General features: G+C 37.2%; 1 protein-coding gene across 2 annotated transcripts in view; it reads right to left on the bottom strand.

Moving 5' to 3' along the window:
• Atad2b (ATPase family AAA domain containing 2B) overlaps positions 1–20369 on the bottom strand; it is a 134446-nt gene that overhangs the window by 45118 nt on the left and 68959 nt on the right. For both annotated transcript variants that reach the window (XM_070025082.1, XM_070025081.1), the window contains exon 18: positions 10539–10725. In XM_070025082.1, coding sequence (XP_069881183.1) covers positions 10539–10725 — 187 coding nt within the window. The remainder of the gene's footprint in view (positions 1–10538; positions 10726–20369) is intronic.

The raw sequence follows: 20369 nt of genomic DNA on the forward strand, positions 1-20369 counted from the left end.
TCCTTCTGGCCTCTTTCTTGGCCCATATATCACTGTCTCACAGGTAACTGATTTTTTTAAGTTGTTTTGAAAAAAAAAACATAAGCTTTTTGGCAGGATATTAAAGTAAAAAATCAGAAGTACAAGGAAGCACTAATAATATAAACTGAACTTGTATTTACAAGAGTTCTAATCATCTCAAAAGCCAAGTTTTGAAGTCATTATTTTAGCCACCAGTTTGGAGGCTGACAAAGCTCAATAATAAAGCACTTGTGTAGCCTAGTGGTAGGCCCTGGGTTTAATCCTCATCAACATGTATGGAAATTTAATGAGCTACTGTTTCCTTTTTGTTTCTTCCTCCTTCCTTCCTTTCTCTCACCCTCCCTTGTCCTTCCTCCATTCTTTCCTTCCCTACCAGTAATCAAACTTGGAGCCTTATACAAACTAAACAAATGCTCCACCACTGCAGCTACAGCTAAGCTACAGCCCAGTGCATTTTTAAAGTTAATAACGCTGAATCTGAACACTAGTGGTCACCTCAAGCAGAAAAGTCCATGAGACCCCATCTCCAAAAATAACTAGCAAAAAGCAGGGCCAGAAGTGTGGCTCTTTATACAATTAACACATGCAAAAAAGAAATGGGGAGGGGGGACAATAACAGGAAAGTAAAACAGACTATATTAGGTTATGGGAAACAAGGGGTGAAAGCAGAATAAAATAAATGACATAATTGGTGAATATGGTCAAAGGACTTTAGATTGATATAAAAACAGAACACTGAAACCTATTTTAGGAAATAAGAAGAGTGGGGAAAGAGAGAGATAGATAGGACACATTGTATGTATGTATGTGTATGTCACAATAAAGCCCACCCTTGTATAACTAACACATGCTAATAACAATATTTTTAAACCAGCATCTACAGTCTTCTAATTTTCCACAAAGAAGCCAAAAGCACAAACTGGAAAATGACAGCCTCTTCAACAAATGGTGCTGGGAAAACCAGTTAACCACCAGCAGGAGACACAAAACAAGACCCTTTCCTCTCCTCCTGTACAAAAATGGCGGGGGAGGGGAGAGCAAAGGGTGAACCAATGCAGCAGTGATACTCACTAGACACTATGTTCAAAATGAACTATACAACTTGTGAGGGAAGAGAGCAGGAGGGAAAAAACTAGGAGAGAATGAGGGAAGAGGTGACATTGTTCATAAAGAAATGTACGCATCAACTGACTTATGTAACTGTAACCCCTCTGCACATCAACTTTACAATAGGAGTAAATAAAAGTAAAATAAACTCCAAAGGGATTGGAACAACTGTAAGTAAGACCTGCAACTTTAAATCTACTCTAGGAAAACAAATGGAAAACTCTGTAAGTTAGTAAGTAGATATAATTGTTTTCTTAATAAAATTCCCAGAAAAAAAAACAAGAATGAGACTATCTCAAAGTTTCTGCACAGCTAAAGAAACAATTTCTATAACCAAGAAGACAATCTACAGAATAAGAGAAAAATCTCACCAGCTATTCAACATATAAAGGATTAATATTTAAAATATAGAGCTCAAAAAATTAAACACTAAAAGAAAAAAATATAATGAATAGATAGAACTGCAAATGGCTAACAGAGACATGAAGAAGTATTCAACATGCTTAGCCATAAAGAAAATGCAGATCAATACTAAGCTATGATTCGATCTCACCCCTGTTAGAAAGGCCATCATCAAGAAAGCAAATAGCAACAAATGCTGCCAAGGGTATACAGAAAAAAGAACCCTCATACACTGTTGTCAAAGTAGAAAAACCACTGTGGAAATCAACATGGAAGTTCCTTGTAAAAAACAAAACTAACACCATACCACTACTGAGTATTTATCAAAGGAATATAAATCAATATGCACTTCAATGTATGAAGTCAGCATAAGAGACTCAATGAAAGCTGCTGATCAACAAGGGCCTAGAGAAGAGGGAGGAAAAAGCAGTTGTTAGATTGTTAGATTTTTTTTTTTTTGGTTTTGGGTTTTTGTTTTTTGTGGTTTTTGTTTGTTTGTTTGTTTTTTGTCAGTCGTAGGACTTGAATCCTGTGCACTGTCCCTTAGCTATTCAGCTCAGGGCTAGCACTCTACCACTTGGGCCACAGCGCCACTTCCCAGTTGTTAGTTTTTAAAGCAAGGTTTAATATATGCACATCTGGAGCACCATGGTGGAGCCTTTTGGTACAATTAATATACACTGAAAACATGGAAAATTGACAGGAAGGTGGAGCAGGCTCCACCTAAGTTGGTGCCTGCCATTGGAATGAGGAACACTAACAGGAGGGTAGGCTTAAAGAGGAAGAATATGGTCAAAGTAGTCTGTCTGCATGTATGAAAACAATAAGGTCTACTGAAAACATCTTGGGAAGGTGACAGTGGGAGCGGAGAGAGTGATAAAGGGGTATGATTGATACATTGTGGGGATGTGTAGAAATATAACAACAGAACCTCCCTTGTTCAACTGTTTGCTAATAAATGTCTTTCACTATTTGAAATTATTCATAACATCTTCTAGAATACACACTACAAAGATTTTAACAGACCATGTATAAATTTATTAATTACATCTAATTTATTTACTTCTAAACCAACAGTAAAAATAATACTGAATATCACAATTACATCTGAGAAGTAGAATCACGAAATAAAAATCTGTTAATAAGCCAGGTGCTGGTAGGTCACACCTGTAATCCTAGCTACTCAGGAGGCTGAGATTGAGGATCAAGGATCAAAGCCAGCCCAGGCAAGAAAGTCTGAGAGACTCACCTTCAACTAACCACCAGAAAACCAGAAGTGACTGCTGTGGCTCGGTGGTAGAGCTCTCACCTTGAGCAGAAGAGCTCAAAGACAGTGCCCAGGCCCAAATTTCAAGTCCCATTACATACATACATACATACATACATACATACATACATACATACATACATACATACATAAGTCAACTGTTAATACTAGTCACTTACATCTGTTTATTCTAGCTACTTAGGAGGCAGAAATTGGGAGGATCATAGGCCACTGAGCAAAAAGTTCACAGGACTATCTCAACCAATAGCTGGACACAATAGCATATCACAGTCATCCTAGCTATGGTAGACTTAAATCAGGAGGACTGAAGTTCCAACACAGCCTATGAAAAAATAGGTTCATAAGACCCCATCTCAATAGAAAAGGCTGGGAGTAAAAAAAAATGCAGAAAAAATAGGAGGATCGAGGTTAAGCTCCTTCCAGGCAAAAAGCAAGACTAGCTCAAAAATAACCACAGCTAATAAAGGGCTGGAGGTATAGTTCAAGTGGTATGGTGCCTGTGTTAACAAGTACAAAACTTTAGGAGCCAGGCTCTGGTGGCTCACATCTGTAATCCTAACTACTTAGGAGCTGAAATCATAGGAGCACAGTTAGAAGCCAGCCCAGACAGGAGTCCATGAGACTCATCTCCAATAAACAAAAAACAAACAAAAAAAACAGACATTTTGATGGTTCAAATGGTAGGACACTGGTCTTGAACAAAAGAAGCTTCAGGGACATCACCCAGGCTTAGAGGTCAACCCCCAAGACTGGCACTGACAGGTGTACACGCACACGCACACGCACGCAACACACACACACACACACACACACACACACAAGTTGAATTTAAACAGACAGACAGGGAATATTGTCTTTTACTCTAGATAATAACATCCCCTGCCATGTACTAGGACTCAACAGATACTTGTCAACTGAGGGGCCAGCCACATACCACATGCATTCCAAGTTTTTCCATTCCACTTGGAATACAATGAAATGTTCAGTAACACAGGTATAACAATAACAATAACAATAACAATGAGGTAAACCCTATAATATACACCAACTCCACTAATTTTACTACTCTAGTTGATAATATTAATCAGGAGCTAAGGCAGCAAGATGGGGAAAATCCTGTATTTATTCATGTTTATCTTTTCAAGAATAGACATACAATTAAATACTACCGCTATGGAATAAAACATAACCAAGAAGGGTTCTTCCCCCTTTTTACCTTGTCATACACATAAATGTAGCCTTTTAGGAGTGATTTAAGCCTTCTGCCTTTCAAGACTGCCTCTCGTGTTCAGGTTACATTATAAAATATTCAACCTACTTTTTTTTTTAAACCTTCTTTCTTTGTTTGTTTATTTTTGCCAGTCCTGGGGCTTGAATTCAAGGCTTGGGCTCTGTCCCTGAGCCTCTCTATACTCAAGGATAGTGCTCTATTGTTTGAGCCACAGCACTACTTCCAGCTTTTCTGTTTATATGGTTGTGAGGAATCGAACCCAGGGCTTCATGCATGCTAGACAAGCACTCTCACTAAGCCACATTCCCAGCCCTCAACCTGTTTTATACAAGGTACATTAGAGCCTGAATAAAGAGAAATACATGCAAGAGTAACACAGACTGTAATCTTTTTGTGTGTGTGTGTCGGTCATGGGGCTTGAACTCTGGGCCTGGGTGCTATCCCTCAGCTCTTCAGCTCAAGGCAAGCGCTCTACCACTTGAGCTACAGCACCACGGTTTTCTGGTGTTTTATTGGAGATAAGAGTTCCAGGGACTTTTTTGCCCAAGCTGGCTTTGAACCGTGATCCTGAGATCTCAGCCTCCTGAGTAGCTAGGATTACAAGCATGAGCCCTTGGTGCCCAGCAGACTGTAATCTTATATTCTCTATTTCGGGATAATCCTTGGTTTAGTAGTCCTATTTCCCAAGATGGACAGATGGATGGATGGAAGGAAGACAGGGAGAGAAGGGAAAAAAGGAGGGAAGGAGGGAGAAAAAGAGGGAGGAAGGAGAAGAAGGAGAAGGTGAGTTCACTACTATCTTTGTTTCCTATACATACTTGACTGACATTTAACCAGTACGTGTTAATAAATACAAACTATTATAAGGAACAACCATAGAGTAGACTCACTTTGAAAATGTTTCTCTTTCAAAGTGACATTTTAAACAATGAGAGGGAGAGAAATCAGATTTTAGTACATTTAGTTCTATACTACTGGGCTCAAACTATCCTCTTACCTCAACACCTCAACTTGAACTACAGGAACACTACCACATCACCCTTTCAGAATTATTTTATAAGCAACCTTCATCTCCAACATTGGCATGATGAAGTTTGGGGGGCTTTTGTTGTTGTTTTTGTTATTGTTTTGGTGCTGGTCTTGGGGCTTGAACTCAGAGCCTGGGTGCTGTCCCTGAGCATTTTTGCTCAAAGCTAGCATTCTACTACTTGAGCCACAGCTCCACTCCTGTCTTTTTTGTTACTTTATTGGCAATAACAATTTCATAGATTTTTTTCTGCCTGGACTGGCTTAGAACCTTGATCCTCAGACCTCAGTCTTCAGAGTACTTAGGATTACAGACATGAGCCACTCATGCAGACTGGTTTTTTGTTTGTTTTGTTGTTGTTGTTGTTGTTGTTTTTTAACAAACCTGGTAGTTTATCTTATCTTTTTTTTTTAATCTTAATTATCTTAAGTGAAGTTAAACATCTCTGTGTGTGGGGAGGGGGGGGTATGTATTCCAGGGGTTGAATTAAGGGCCGTGTGCTCATCTTTTGAGCCATGCCCCCATCCCTTCTGCCCTTTGTTATTTGTGCAATAGGGTCTAGCATATACACTTAGGTAGGCTGGACCATGATCTATCTATTTACAGTTCTTAAAGTAGCTAGGATGATGGGAGTGAACCTCTCATACCCAGCCTCTTTTCTAATTTTTTTAACTGTATTTTTTTTTGCCTTCTTTTCTTCTTTTTTCTTTTTTTTTTTTTTGGGGGGCGGGGGGAAGGGTGCTGGATTGAATCCAAGATGTTACATTTGCTAGGCAAGTGCTTTGCTACTGAGCTACATCCCAGTCTACTTTTCTAATTTTTTTTTTTTTTTGTCAGTCGTGGGGCTTGAACTCTGGGCGCGGGTGCTGTCCCTGCGCTCTTGGCGAGCACTCTACCACTTAAGCCATAGCACCACTTCCGGTTTTCTAGTGATTTATTGGGGATAAGAGTCTCATGGACTTTCCTGCCCAGGCTGGCAGGAGATCCTCAGATCTCAGCCTCCTGAGTAGCTAGAATTACAGGTATGAGCCACCGGCACCTGGTTCACTTTTCTAATTTTTATTAGTGGCTTATCCTCCCCTTCCTCCACACATAGTATGCTGCATGCTCCTGTTTTGCTTTTTTTTGAAGACAAGATCTTACACTATAGCCTAAGCCACCTCAAACTTCATGATCTCTTGCCTATATTTTTGCCAACTTTACATTTGACTGTTAATCTCTTCACTGATTTCAGGGTTATTTTTCCAAACTTAAAAACTTGTAATTAGGGATGGGAAGGTGGGTCAGAGGTAGAGCACTTGCCGTGCATGCCTGAGGCCCTGGGTTTGATTCCTCAGCACCACATAAGCAAAAAAGAAAAAAGCCAGAAGTGGCACTGTGGCTCAAGTGGTAGAGTGCTAGCCTTGAGCTGAAGAGCTGAGGGACAGCGCCCAGGCCCAGAGTTCAGGCCCCATGACCGGACCCAAAAAAAACAAACAAACTTGTAATTATGCTTTTTCAAGACTATGTCAATTAATTTTATTGAAATAATACTTCTTGCCATGTGAAATTTAAAAATTATAATATTAAAATTCCTTAACTTTATTTTTCCTCTGGTTCTGATTCATGTCTAAGAAATCACTTTTCATGTACAAGATGATACACAGGTCTTATGACTTCTTTCAGTACTTTAACAGTCTCACTTATCACTTAAAATTTGTTTACAAGCCGGGTGCTGGTGGCTCACGCCTGTAATCCTAGCTACTCAGGAGGCTAAGATCTGAGGATCGCAGTTCAAAGCCAGCCCAGCCCGTGAGACTCCTATCTCCAATAAACCACCAGAAAACCGGAAGTGGCGCTGTAGCTCAAGTGGTAGAGCGCTCGCCTTGAGCTGAAGAGCTGAGGGACAGCGCTCAGGCCCAGAGTTCAAGCCCCACGACCGACAAAAAAAAAAAAAAAAAATTGTTTACAAAAATAGAAAAGGGAAGAAAATGTAATGCTATTTAGTTTTCTATTGCCCCTAATTAGAGTTTGCCAGTTTTTCAAGTCCATTTAATATATTACCCATTTGTACTATCTTATTGTTTGGAAACGTAGTCATCATTATTGCTACTCTCACATTTATTATCTAAAAGAAACACACATCCAATTCATTTCTTTCCCTAAATTATGAAGGAATTATAAATTGGACTACATTTAATTTATACATTAATTTGAGAGAAACAAACTCACAGCTTTCCCATTCTAGTCTAACCAGCAGTTGCAGTAATAGTGATATAAACATGATTACAACCAACATATGTTGAGTACTGTATGCCAGGGCTATTTGATGTGCTTATTTTAATTCTCACAATCTTATGTTAAGTATAATTATCTTCATTTCATGGAACTTAGGCCTATATGAATTGAACCAGGCTCAGAGCACTAAATATCCTTCTACTTCTGCCTCCTATATAGCTGGGATTACAAGCATGATCCACCATGCCTGGCTTGTCCACTGGGGTGGAATCTTGATAACTTTTAGCCCAGTTGGCCATGAACCATAATCCACCTGATCTTTGCCTCACAAGTAGCTAGGATTACAGGCTTGAGCCACACTGCCTGGATTTGAATTTTACTTTTCTTCTTGTAGGCCCTGGTTATTTAAGTTAATTCCTGGGCAAACTTTAAGTTGCTATTTTAAAAGTAACCTCTCCTTCTATTATATTTCTAACTGCTTATAGTCTGAATACAAGAAATCACCAGTTTTAGAGCACTAACTATGAAAATGCCTACTTTCAGAGAACTTTTTTCTTTTTTTTTTTTTTGGTCAGTTGTGGGGCTGAACTCTGGGCCTGGGTGCTGTCCCTCAGCTCTTCAGCTCAAGGATAGCACTCTACCACTTGAGCCATAGCACCACTTCTGGCTTTTCCTGCTTATGTGGTGCTGAGGAATCAAACCCAGGGCCTCTTCCATGCAAGGCTAGCACTTTACCACTGAGCCACCTTCCCAGCCACTCAGAGAACTTTTTTGATCTCTAAACAACTTTTAGTTGGCATGTAAGTTTTTCAAATACCTGGTCATATCACAGGCAAATATTTTTAGCATTCTTCCCAAAATTTATACCTGTCAATGTACTAATCAATCTTTAAACACTTAACAATGGTATATTACCCTTTTGATACTAGACTGCATTTGCACTATTTTTTATGATTACTGCCTATTTGAGACTGGTCCACAATTTTCCTTGTATTTCTTTGAAAGGTTTGGTATTACTGTTTTTCATCATTCTCATACCATTCCATTTTCCTTGAAGAGTGTAACACCAAATTTATCCTTTAAAATTAAGATAATTCACCTTTAAAATTGTCTAGGTTTCGTGCTTTTATGATATTTGTTTGATTTCTTCTCCCACAGTTAGTGCTCATTTACATTCTCTTTTCTGCGATCAATTTTAACAATTTATATTTTCCTAATAAGTCATTTGGATTTATTTTATACGATAATGAATAATTATATCACTTGAAAAAAGTCAATAACTGTCTCATCCAAAAAAGAGAAAAAATAAAAATATATAAAAATATATAAAATCAACATTCTTAGAATACACAAGTTTGCAAAACCAGTAACAAAATACTGGCAAGTCAGGTTATGGGTTTTAGAAAGAAAGCTTTAAATGGACCTTTATAAATAATGAAATACAGCAAAGAATGTTAATACCTGGAAACTGAATGAAAGAGAAATTAACCAGGCCCTATAGATATGGCTCACATCTATAATCCTAGTTAGGAGGCTGAGATCTAAAAATCACAGTTTGAAGCCAGGCAGAGCAAAAAAGTACTCAGATTCTATGTCCAATTAACCAGCAATTAAGCTGGACATGAAGTTTGGCTCAAGTAGTACAGTACCAGCCATGAGAGAAAAGAGCTGAGCAAGAGTGTGAGAGGCCCTGAGTTCAAGTTCCAGTAACAGCACAAAAAAAATTTGAGAGAAAGAAATTAAGTCAACACTACTATAAACTGAGTAGTGCTACAACGTAGAAAATGGCTTCTAATGATAGTACATGTTTGAGTATTTATAAACTATAATAAAGAACAATATTAGGTAAGTGTTACTTCTCCAGTTAACCACATACATAAAACTATATAAAACCTGGATCAGCATCAAATAATAAAGTATAATTCCTCTCTGTATGTTTATTTAAAACATTACTATTCAAACATTTAATGAACATTCACTGCTGAGCACAGTTGTTTGTACCTGCTGTCCCAGCCACTGGGATGGATGAGATGGAAGAACACTTGATCCCAGGAGTTGCAGGGCCAGCCTGGGCATTACCCCATTAAAAAAAAAAAAAAATCTAGCTGGGCGCCGGTGGCTCACACCTGTAATCCTAGCTACTCAGGAGGCTGAGATCCTTCAAAGCCAGCTCAGGCAGAAAAGTCCATGAGACTCTTATCTCCAATGAACCACCAGAAAACTGGAAGTGGCCCTGTGGCTCAAGTGGTAGAGCACTTCCCTTGAGCTGAAGAGCTGAGGGACAGTGCCCAGGCCCAGAGTTCAAGCCCCATAACTGACCTCCCTCCCTCCCCTCCATCCCCCCCCCGCCCGCCAAAAAAGCTAGGTATTGTGCCAGAAATACAGAAATAGTTATGACACTGTCCCTTGGCTCAAAACCTTATTTCCTCTTACCAATGCTTTCAAAATGCTACAATGTTTAATAAATTGTGTCTGTATATAAAGAAAACCTGAAGATAAATGCTTCAGAGGCCATAAGAGATCCCTAAGAGGCCAAGTATAGTGGTTCATATCTATAAACTTAACTACTTAACTATAGGTGCTGGTAGCCCACACCTATAATCCTGGCTAATTGGGAAGCTAAGAGTGAAAAACTGAAGTTTGGGGCCAGCTCAGAATGTTCTATGAGACCTCTTCCTTCTCAACCATAAGTAGATACCATTTGCCTTTCTATAATAAGGTTCTAGAAAGAGATTTCTAAAATAAACTATTAGAGAGATTGGGAATGGGGCTTAGTGGTAGGTGTGCTTGCATCCTGGGTCTGATTCCTCAGTACCACATAATCAGAAAAAGCCAGAAGTGGCACTGTGACTCAAGTGGTAGAATGCTAGCCTTGAGCAGAGACTCAGGGACAGAGCCCAGGCCCTGAGTTCAAGGACCAGGATTGGCAAAAATAAATAAATAAAATAAAATAAACCATAGCTACATGAGAGAATTAGAAAGAGTAGTATGGGGAATGAGGAGAATCTTTATACTTTCTACAGTGTTTCATGAAACAGAACACTTAAAAGTTTAATAATGAAAAAAATACCATGAAAACAATGAGAAAAACAATGAGTACATGTTTAAAAATAGAACACATCAAAACAATCTCTTTATTAATATTAGAAAGCTAACAATAAATATTTATATTAGTTAGTCTTTAAAAAAGCCTTATCTGTAACCACCAGGTACATGATATAAGCATAGATATAGTACAAACCTACCTGTGCACATGATTCTTCAGGTGTCTTGGCACTAACTGAATAAAGTGCTGGGAGATCTAGTCTATGCACAGAGAATCTTTCTAGAGTATGCAAAAGTGCTGGAGCAAGGTGAGAAGTTTGACCTGAGCCTCGTTCTCCAGACAGCAACAATCGTGGCCTGTAAGAGGTTGGCTGATGATATGGTGACCTGTAATACATGAAAGACATAATAGTGATTCAAAACTATACACGCTAAAGATCAATATGAATCAGCAGACAAAATATTCAAATAAAATTGAACTTCAAATTAAAACTTTACTTTTTAAAAATATAGTAATTTTCTTTATTAATCATGATTCTAAAATATTGACTATCTGACCATCTTAGCAACCAAGGTTGTTTTAAACATAAAATCCATTCTAAAAGAAAGATTAAGTGGTGCTGTGGCTCAAGTGGTAGAGTGCTAGCCTTAAACTGAAGAGCTGAAGGACACTGCCTAGGCCTACAGTTCAAGTCCCACAACTGACTAAATAAATAAATGAATGAATAAAAGAAAGGTTACTTTTGTATTCATTATATCTTATCACATATATTAACTTCGAGAGATGCAAAAGCTAATGAAATTAGTTATTATTTACTCCAAGTCAAATGCTAAGAATCCCCTATTTCCAATAAAAATGTGGATCTGAGTATTACTCTAAATATGATAGTTTTTTAGCCAGGCACTGGAGGCCTACACCCATAGCCCTACTAGCTACTCAGGAAACTAAGGCCCAAAAGATCGAAGTTCAAAGCCAGCCCAGGCAGATAGACTTTGCTAGACTCCACCTCCATATTAAGCAGCAAAAGCAGGTCTGAAAGCATAATTCAAGTGGTAGATTCAAGTGGCAGCCAGCCTAGCAAACATAAAGCCCTAAATCCAAACCTTTCTACCACAAAAAAAGTTTAATTTAAAAATATGATTTTTAAAAATATAGTTAAAATTATATATTGTAGGGTTATGTATATGCTCCCACTACTATGGTCTGAATGTGTCTTCCATAAATTGAATTGACAAAATTGGAAAGTGCTGCCTTTAGTACATGGTTATACCAAGAAGACAGAGCCTATTAAAGGGTTTAAAGAGAAGGCTGGGGATATGGTTCAAGTGGCAGAATACCTGCTTAGTAGAACCAAAGCCCTGATTGTAAACTCTAGTACTGCCAAAAATAAAAAGTATAAAAATATAAATAAAGGGTTTAAGAGAATTAGTTAGCATCCACTAGCTACTTCTGCAGTATGAGGACACAACATTTAAGATATCTTGAAACCAGATACTCGTTCCTTACAGACACCAAACATGCTACCCACTTTAACCTTGATCTTCCCAGTTTCCATAAATGTAAACCATAAATTTATGCTGTTTATAAATTACCCAGTATAAGGCATTTTATTACAGCAGCAGTAAATAACTAAAATCACCAAAAAATTTTATATAGTCAAAACAGGACTTTTTCAGAAGTGGTAAGCTTTGTTTCTGTAATAATAAAAATTAACTATTCTTGCCCAAATATGACACCTAAAGCTTTACATAGAGAAGGAAAACATTAAATAAAATATTGGTGTTTTAAGTGTTATAGTGCCATAAAATAACAAATGAAACAATTTTGGCTACTCATGGTAGGTAGTGCTAGAAATTCTAAGTCAATACAATAATAAAGTAAAATTAAACTGGATTGAAAACAGGTATTCATATTTACATAGAATGTGGTTTTATACTAGAAAATCCAAAAGAATCACTAACAATAACAGAATATCCAGTTAAAGAAATAAGACAAAAAATATCAACAAATTTATAAACTATCAATAACCAATGAGAAAACAAAAAGGAGAACCTATTCACAAATTTCAAAAATAATACAAAAGATTGAACACACAATATCAAATAAAAATCTTCACAAAAACTGGGTGCCAGTGGCTCATGGCTAATCCTGCCTACTTAGGAGGCAAAGATCTGAAGATTAAAAGTTTAAAGCCAGCCTGAGCAGGAAAGTCTGTGAGACCCTTATTTCCAATTAACTACCCAAAAGACAAGCAGAGCTGTGGCTCAAGTGGTAGAGCATCATCCTTAAGAAAGAACAATCTAAGGGAGAGCTCTCAAGGCCAGAGTTCAAGCCTCAGTACCAAGACACACACAAATCTTGACACCCCCCCCCCCCAGAAAAAAAGCATGAAACTGAGCTTAGAAACAAAGACTAGATACATAAAGAACAGAAAGGAAAAGGAAAAGGAAAGAGACAGAAAGGAAGAGAAAGGGCGGGAGAAGATGGGAGAAAAGTCAACAGATTCAGGTCCACATGGCGATAAAACCTAGGTACTGAATACTGAAGTATTATATTAAGATGTGCCTTGTTTTATAGTAAAGCTTACTACAGAATAGTAATAGAAAGTAGAGTACACCAAAGAAACAAGCAATGAAATATAATAGATAGCTCAGGAAATAAATCCTGGTAGTTGGGAGAATTTTATACAAGAAAAAAAGCTTAAAAATAAAAATGTAACAGAAATGCATTATAAACCATTATTTTAAAATATAGAGGATTTATAACTTTGTTTCATAGAATAAAAAAATTAATTCTAAACAAAGACAAAACAAAAAAATTATAAACAAGTACATATCATGTACTAGGGTGACATCTAGGGCATCATGCAGGGCAGACAAGTGTTCTACCACTAGGCCATCAGTATATATACATACTCAAATATAGACAATGTTTATATTTTTCCTACATATATTTTTTAATCACAAAAATGTAAATTTTTTTTTTTTGGTGGGGGCTTGGGTGCTGTCCCTGCGCTCTTCAGCTCAAGGCAAGCGCTCTTCCACTTAAGCCACAGCATCACTTCCAGTTTTCTAGTGGTTTATTGGAGATAAGAGACTTTCCTGCCCAGGCTAGCTTTGAACCACAATTCTCAGATCTCAGCCTCCTGAGTACCTAGGATTACAGGTGTGAGCCACCAGCACCCAGCTTAAAAATGTAAAAATTTTTGAACTCAAAAAACTATAACCTGAACCATAAGGCAGACAACCAAATAAAGCAAAAATTTCAACAAAAGTAAGAATAGTTCTTTTTTTTTGGGGGGTGGGGCGCGGTTGGTTGTGAGGCCTGAACTCTGTGCCTGGGCGCTGTCCCTCAGCTCTTTTAGCTCAAGGCACGCAAGCATTCTACAACTTGAGCCAAAGCACCATTTCTGGCTTTTTCTGTTTATGTGGTGCTGAGGAATCGAACCTAGGGCCTCATGCATGTGAGGAAAGCACTCTACCACTGCGCCACCTTCCCAGCCCAAGAATGGTTCTTAATGTATGAACAATTTATGTGAGCCAGGTGCTGGTGATGCACACCTGTTAGAGCACTTGTCAGGCTAGGATGGAAGGATTGTGGTTCCCAGTCAACCTAGGCAGAAAAGTTCTCAAGACTCCTTAATCCATTGATGGCTGCAGTAGTAGCATGCATGATGGGAGGCTGAGATTGGGAGAACTGCAGTCAGGTCAGCCTGGGCAAAAAAGTCAACAAGACCTATTTTAACAGAGGGAAGCCAGACAGCAACAACACAGAGGTCTAGACCAAAGCTCAAGCAGAAAGCCTGCAAGACCCTACCTTAAAAATAGCCAGTGAAGCTGGGCACTGGTGGCTCATGCCTGTAATCAATCATAGCTTCTCTGGAGGCTGAAACCTGAGGACCACGGTTTGAAGCCAGCCTGAGCAGGAAAGTCCTTTCTTAGCTCTATTAAATTACTCAGAAAAAGCTGAAAGTGGTGCTGTGGCTCAAATGGTAGAGTGCTAGTCTTGAGAAAAAGAATCTTGGGGACAGCAACCAAGCTCTGAGTTCAAACCCCAATATGAGCACAAAAAAGAAAAAGCCAGCAAAAAGGTAGGGCTGGAGGTGTGACTCAGCAATAGATACTTGCCTAAGCACAAGCATTTTAGTTCAAACTCTGGCACTGCTCCATTCCCCCAAAAAAGGAGCTATGTGCAGAATTAAAAACAAAACCACAATAAAATAAATTCCAAAAGCCTAATCTATATGAGTAAAAGACATAAGCAGAAGAATTCTAAGGAAAACAGAAAAGGTTAATATTTTAAAATATTTATTTAACAATTGTAAAATACCTATTAATGTCTTGGCCTTGGGTACTCAACAATACTACCCAAGTCACCAATTGATTGGTACTTTGTAAAAACACAAACCTACAAATTACCATAATTCACTGCAATTAGTGAGATTTTTTTTTTTAACCATATGGCATTATGAGGGATCTAAGACATAGGCATAGAAAGCTTTCCTGGAAAAATGTGACAAAAGTAGAAACCCAAAAGATTAGCGGAAGAAAGCATGAATTCCACGGAAGGAAATCAAGATGTGTAAAGAATAAGCACCTTAAAAAACCTTTGAGGTTACTGATAATAGCTCACACAAAGCATTTTTTTTACATACTGGACCAATGTAGCTACAAAAGTATTAAGAAGAAAATGGACACTGAGATTCTGAAAGGTTTTTTAAATTTTATTTATTTATTTATTTATTTATTTTTGGTCAGTTGTGGGGCTTGAACTCTGGACCTGGGCACTTTCCCTGTGCTGTGCTCTTCAGCTCAAGGCAAGAGCTCCACTGCTTGAGCCACAGTGCCACTTCCATTTTTCTAATGGTTCATTGGAGATAAGAGTCTCACAGACTTTCTTGCCCGGGCTGGCTTTGAACCATGATCCTCAGATCTCAGCCTCCTGAGATTACAGGCATGAGCCACTGGCATCCAGCTTCTGAAGGGTTTTGGAAGCCGTGACAAAAGTTTGAAACATAAAAGAAAGTTAAGACAAAGAGAAAGCATATATACTCTATACCCTAGAGGAATAACATATCATATACAGTCAACCCTCCATACATAGTTCCATAACCAAGAACTTCACTAAAATAATTTGGGGGAAAGTTGTACCTGAACTGAACATGAACAGATATTTTTTTCTTATCACTATTCACATTATTTATGAATTATAAATAAACTCTAAATCATTTAAAGCATGTAAAAGAGGATATCCACAGTCTATAAATATTATACTGCTGTGTATTGGTGGCTCATGCCTATAATCCTAGCTACTCAGGAGGGCTGAGATCTGAAGATCACAGTTTGAAAACAGCCTGGGCAGGAAAATCCATGAGACTCTTATCTACAATTAACCAGAACACCAAAAGTGGAGTTGTGGCTCAAAGTGGTAGTAGAGACAGTATCTAGGCCCGGAGTTCAAGCCCCATGACTGACTCACTCACTCACTCAATAAATAAATAAATAAATACAAACATAGACTTTTATATCTAAGGCTTGGGTATCCACAGGTTTTAGTACCCAAGCATGGTCCTAGAACCCAAGAGATACAGTGATCCAATTGTACATGCTTTGAAGAACATAACTCAGCTGGGCGCCAGTGGCTCATGCCTGTAATCCTCGCTACTCAGGAGGCTGAGACCTGAGGATCACGGTTCAAAGCCAGCCCAGGCAGGAAAGACCGTGAGACTCCTATCTCCAATAAACCACCAGAAAACCAGAAGTGGCACTACAGCTCAAGTGGCAGAGCGCTCGCCTTGAGCTTTAGAGCTGAGGAACAGTGCTGAGGCCCAGAGTTCAAGCCCCACAACTGACCAAAAAAAAAACAAAAAAAACATAACTCTAGTTCAGCCTACCAGTTTGAGAAAGGTTACTGAAAGAAGAAAAAAACATGGGAGGAAAGATAACCAGTTAAGGGTCTGCTTGAAGGGAAAAGAAATTGCTTAAAATTAGGGTAATAAGAAAACTCAAAAGAACTTCATCACCAACTAGATGATTATAGACATGAGCCACTAGAGCCTGACAATAAGTCTTTTTTTTTAAACTATTAGACTGAAAAAACTTAATTTAAAAAATGTAAATGGTGAGAAAACAAATACTTTCATAAGTGGATCAAAAGAAAACAATTTTTCTAAAATTACTGTTAGCAAATCTATGCCAAAATATATGTTTGAAAATATTCTGTAACTCACCCTATCTTCAAGCTATCATCACCCTATCCACTGATCACTTTTTGCTTTTTTAATACCTGCTTATCATCTGTTATCTATCTAATTACTACCCTATTGTTTGTCTCCTTGATCTTAAAGGTATCCCAGTAAGGGCTGGGAACTTGCTCATTTTTTTTCATGGGCATATTTCAAGTATCAAGGACAGTATTAGGCACATAATAGGTACTTCAATAAATATATGAAAGAAAAAAATGAGTAATATAAACAAGAAGATATTTTACAGATACAAACAGGAATGGGGGTATAACCTAAAGGCAGAGCATCTACACAGTATATACAAAGCCTGGATTTGATGCCTAATACCATACATATACATACACACAAACACACACTCACAGACAAAAAAAAAAAAAAGGCTCAAAATTGACAAGGATATAAAATTGGTAAAAACCCTCATGAAAGCACTTTAACAAGGTTTTAAATGTATGCACCCTTTGAAATGGCAATCATGGTTCTTAATATTTACCTTAAGCTCTGATTCTGATAATAATGTAAAGATGTAGACTTAGAAAGATGTCTATTGCTTTATTTAAAAAACCACTAAAAACTTCAATTTTTTAAGTTGTATAAATTTTAGAACATCTAAAAAATAGGAAATATGCAGCTATCCGTTTTGCTTTTTGTTGTTTTTTTTTGGGGGGGGGGAGATAATCGGTAGTGGGGCTTGAAATCTGGGCCTGGGCGCTGTCCCTCAGCTCTTCAGCTCAAGGGAAGCGCTCTACCACTTGAGCCACAGCGCCACTTCCAGTTTTCTGGTGGTTAATTGGAGATGAGTCTCATGAGGACTTTTCTACCTGGGCTGATTTCAAACTGTGATCCTCAGATCTCAGCCTCCTGAAAAGCTAGGATTACAGATGTGAGCAACTGGCGCCCAGTTTATGCAACTATCTTAAAAGAATGACATTAAACATAACCTGACATGAAATAACATTTCCAGCATAATGAATTTACAAAACAAGTTACATTAACAACTTACAGGAGGATATAATCTTCATAAAATAATGTGTATGTCTATTTATATGCATAAAGAGAACATGGATGTGTGGTCACCAAAACTTTAACAAATATTACCTTCAGCTTCTGGGACTTTAATTTTTACTTTCTTCTTTATGCTCTTCTTTATTACTTGAATTTTCTACAGAGTATATCATCTTTCTAATCAGAAAAAACAAAGCTATTTTCATTTTAAAAACCTCAGAAAGCTCTGTTTCTAATCCTCTTATGGTAATATAAACTAAGAAAGAAAACTTATTTTTCCATCATAAGACTTCTTTACTAGATGGGTAGACCTTAACTATCTTGATTTCTAATTTATCTTAAATCTTGATAAAGTATCTCAACATTGTGTTAGGACACTATTCCCAGAAACCCATCAGAAATGCCATGCTAGTACAGCTGGAGACTCGCACTAAATGAGGCTTTCTTGTTTCCTATTACCTTTTTATACATTCACCTGGCATGTTCATACGTTTCTCAAATAGAAAATCAATCAAACAAAAATATTTACGTAGCCCTTATTTAAAAATATGTATATTTTTGGGAGACTGTTTAAAAAATCCAATTGCCCAAGTTGCTCAAAGAAGTTGGACAGTACTATTCTCTACCTGTTATACTCAGAAATTCGTTTTGTTTTTTTTTTGGGGGGGTGGGGAAAGCAATCTCAGGAAACAAATGGCACAGAGCCTAGCTTTGCAATCTGCTAGCAGCATTTTTCCTGAACTTATTCATTCATGCTTCAGCTTCTTCACCTATAAAACAAGGATACCACAAATGCTATATAATTTACATAACCTAGCATGTGTCTAGTATGTAATGAGCAATCACAAGCTAACTCTGATCTTCAATCTCAAAATGAAAGTGTGTCTATGTGAAGCTTTTGTTTTTCCCAACAGAATTATTAGCTTTACTTTCACAAAACTTTAGTTATATCACAATCTTCACTATCTCCAATAACAAGAACTTTTCCAGAGTAAAAGTTATGTATACCTTATTCATGCTTAAGTTGTCAGAACCAAGTATAGGCCCTAGCATATAATAAAAAATAAAAAATGAAAATTGGAAGAATGAGTGAATGAATAAAGAGATAAATTAATGGGTATTACTGACACATCTGATTACTCTAGTATAAAGCTCTCTTGCAGTTAATAAAAGTGAAACCAGTAAGGTAAGAGAACTTATATAGGAAACTAAAAAAATTCTTCATTAAAGCTTCCTAAACAAATGAGCCGTACAATAGGCACATATTAAATCAATGTCAGATTATGTTCTTCATTAAAAAAAGTCAAACACAAAATTAGAAATAAAAGCTTATTCTATTTCTATATTCACAAAGTATCCTATACAACTGAAACATAAATCATCTGATAGTTTAACTGTTCCTATTACACAATTCAATTGACACAACTAAGATTATCAAAATAACACACACACATACACAAACATACATAAGCTAGCCAAGTAAATGCAGAAAAAAGTATCTAGCTTGTCCATAATTATCAATAAAATGGATCCAGAAAATGTTTACACCAACCAAAAAAAAGGTCTAAGAGAACTTCCTGAGACCATAAAAGAAAAGATCTGGAAATGAAGGAAAAAAATTCTAAAATAATAACAATTTTTTTTTAAAAAAAAGAATGAGTAGAAGTAATTTAGGCTCACTTATTTTTTTTTGGGGGGGGGGGGCGGGGGTTGGTCGTGGAGCTTGAAATCTGGGCCTGGGCACTGTCCCTTAGCTCTTCAGCTCAAGGCAAGCACTCTACCATTTGAGCCACAATGTCCAGTTTTCTGGTAGTTTATTGGAGATAAGAGTTTCCTGGCTTTTCCTGCCTGGGCTGGCTTTGAACAGTGATCCTCATATCTCTGCCTCCTGAGTAGCTAAGATTACAGGCCTGAGCCACCAGTGCCTGGCTTAGGCTCATTTTTAAAATGTAAAAGGATTATAAAATAATAAAGGTTATCAATGTAAATAATCAAATCAACATTTCACTAAGTTGGAGGGATGGTTCAAGTAGTAGAAGGTCCTGCCTATCAAGCACAAGACCCTGAGTTCAAATCCCATTACTATCAAAAATATAAAAAAATAAAATCTCCCCTAAAATCTACAGGAGGAAAATTTGACTCAAGTTGAAGATTTAAATTTGTTTAAAATACTTCAAAGAAAAATTACTTAAGGTATATACAATTCAGGCTAATCTAAATCGAAATGCTATTAAACCTACCTGACTAGAACTTTATGGTCCTTCATATGGTGCTAATTATGTAAATGCAAGTAATGATGCTGTTATTATTTGAAGACACTTGGTCTCTTAATTCAAAATTACATTTCCATTAAAAGCATTTACTCATTATAGCACAGCAAAAGCTGCTTTAACACAGATAATAAAAAGAGAAAAGTAAAAAAATCATAAAATCCAAATTGCAAAAATTAATGTGCTTTTACAGAATCAAAGTTATTGGTTTAATCACTGAGTAATTTTGGATTTGAAGTCTCTTTATTAGTCTCAAGGTCCCTAAATTATCACCTGAACTTTCTCACAAGTTAAAGTTTGAGATAAATGTTTTATTTTTATCCAGCTTAATTCAAATTCAAACAAAAAGACATAAAATAGGGGCCTATATATTAATTTCTACTCACATACACACCAATACACATGCATGCACACACACATTTTTTTTCAAAGCAAACTAGCAGAAAATATTCTCTATTTAGATACTTAAATTGGAAATTGGAAAAGCTAATCTCAAGAAGCTGATGAACAAAGT

The sequence above is a fragment of the Dipodomys merriami genome, unplaced genomic scaffold (assembly GCF_024711535.1).
Source record: "Dipodomys merriami isolate MVZ:Mamm:240054 unplaced genomic scaffold, mDipMer1.0.p SCAF_17, whole genome shotgun sequence".
Taxonomy (NCBI): domain Eukaryota; kingdom Metazoa; phylum Chordata; class Mammalia; order Rodentia; family Heteromyidae; genus Dipodomys; species Dipodomys merriami.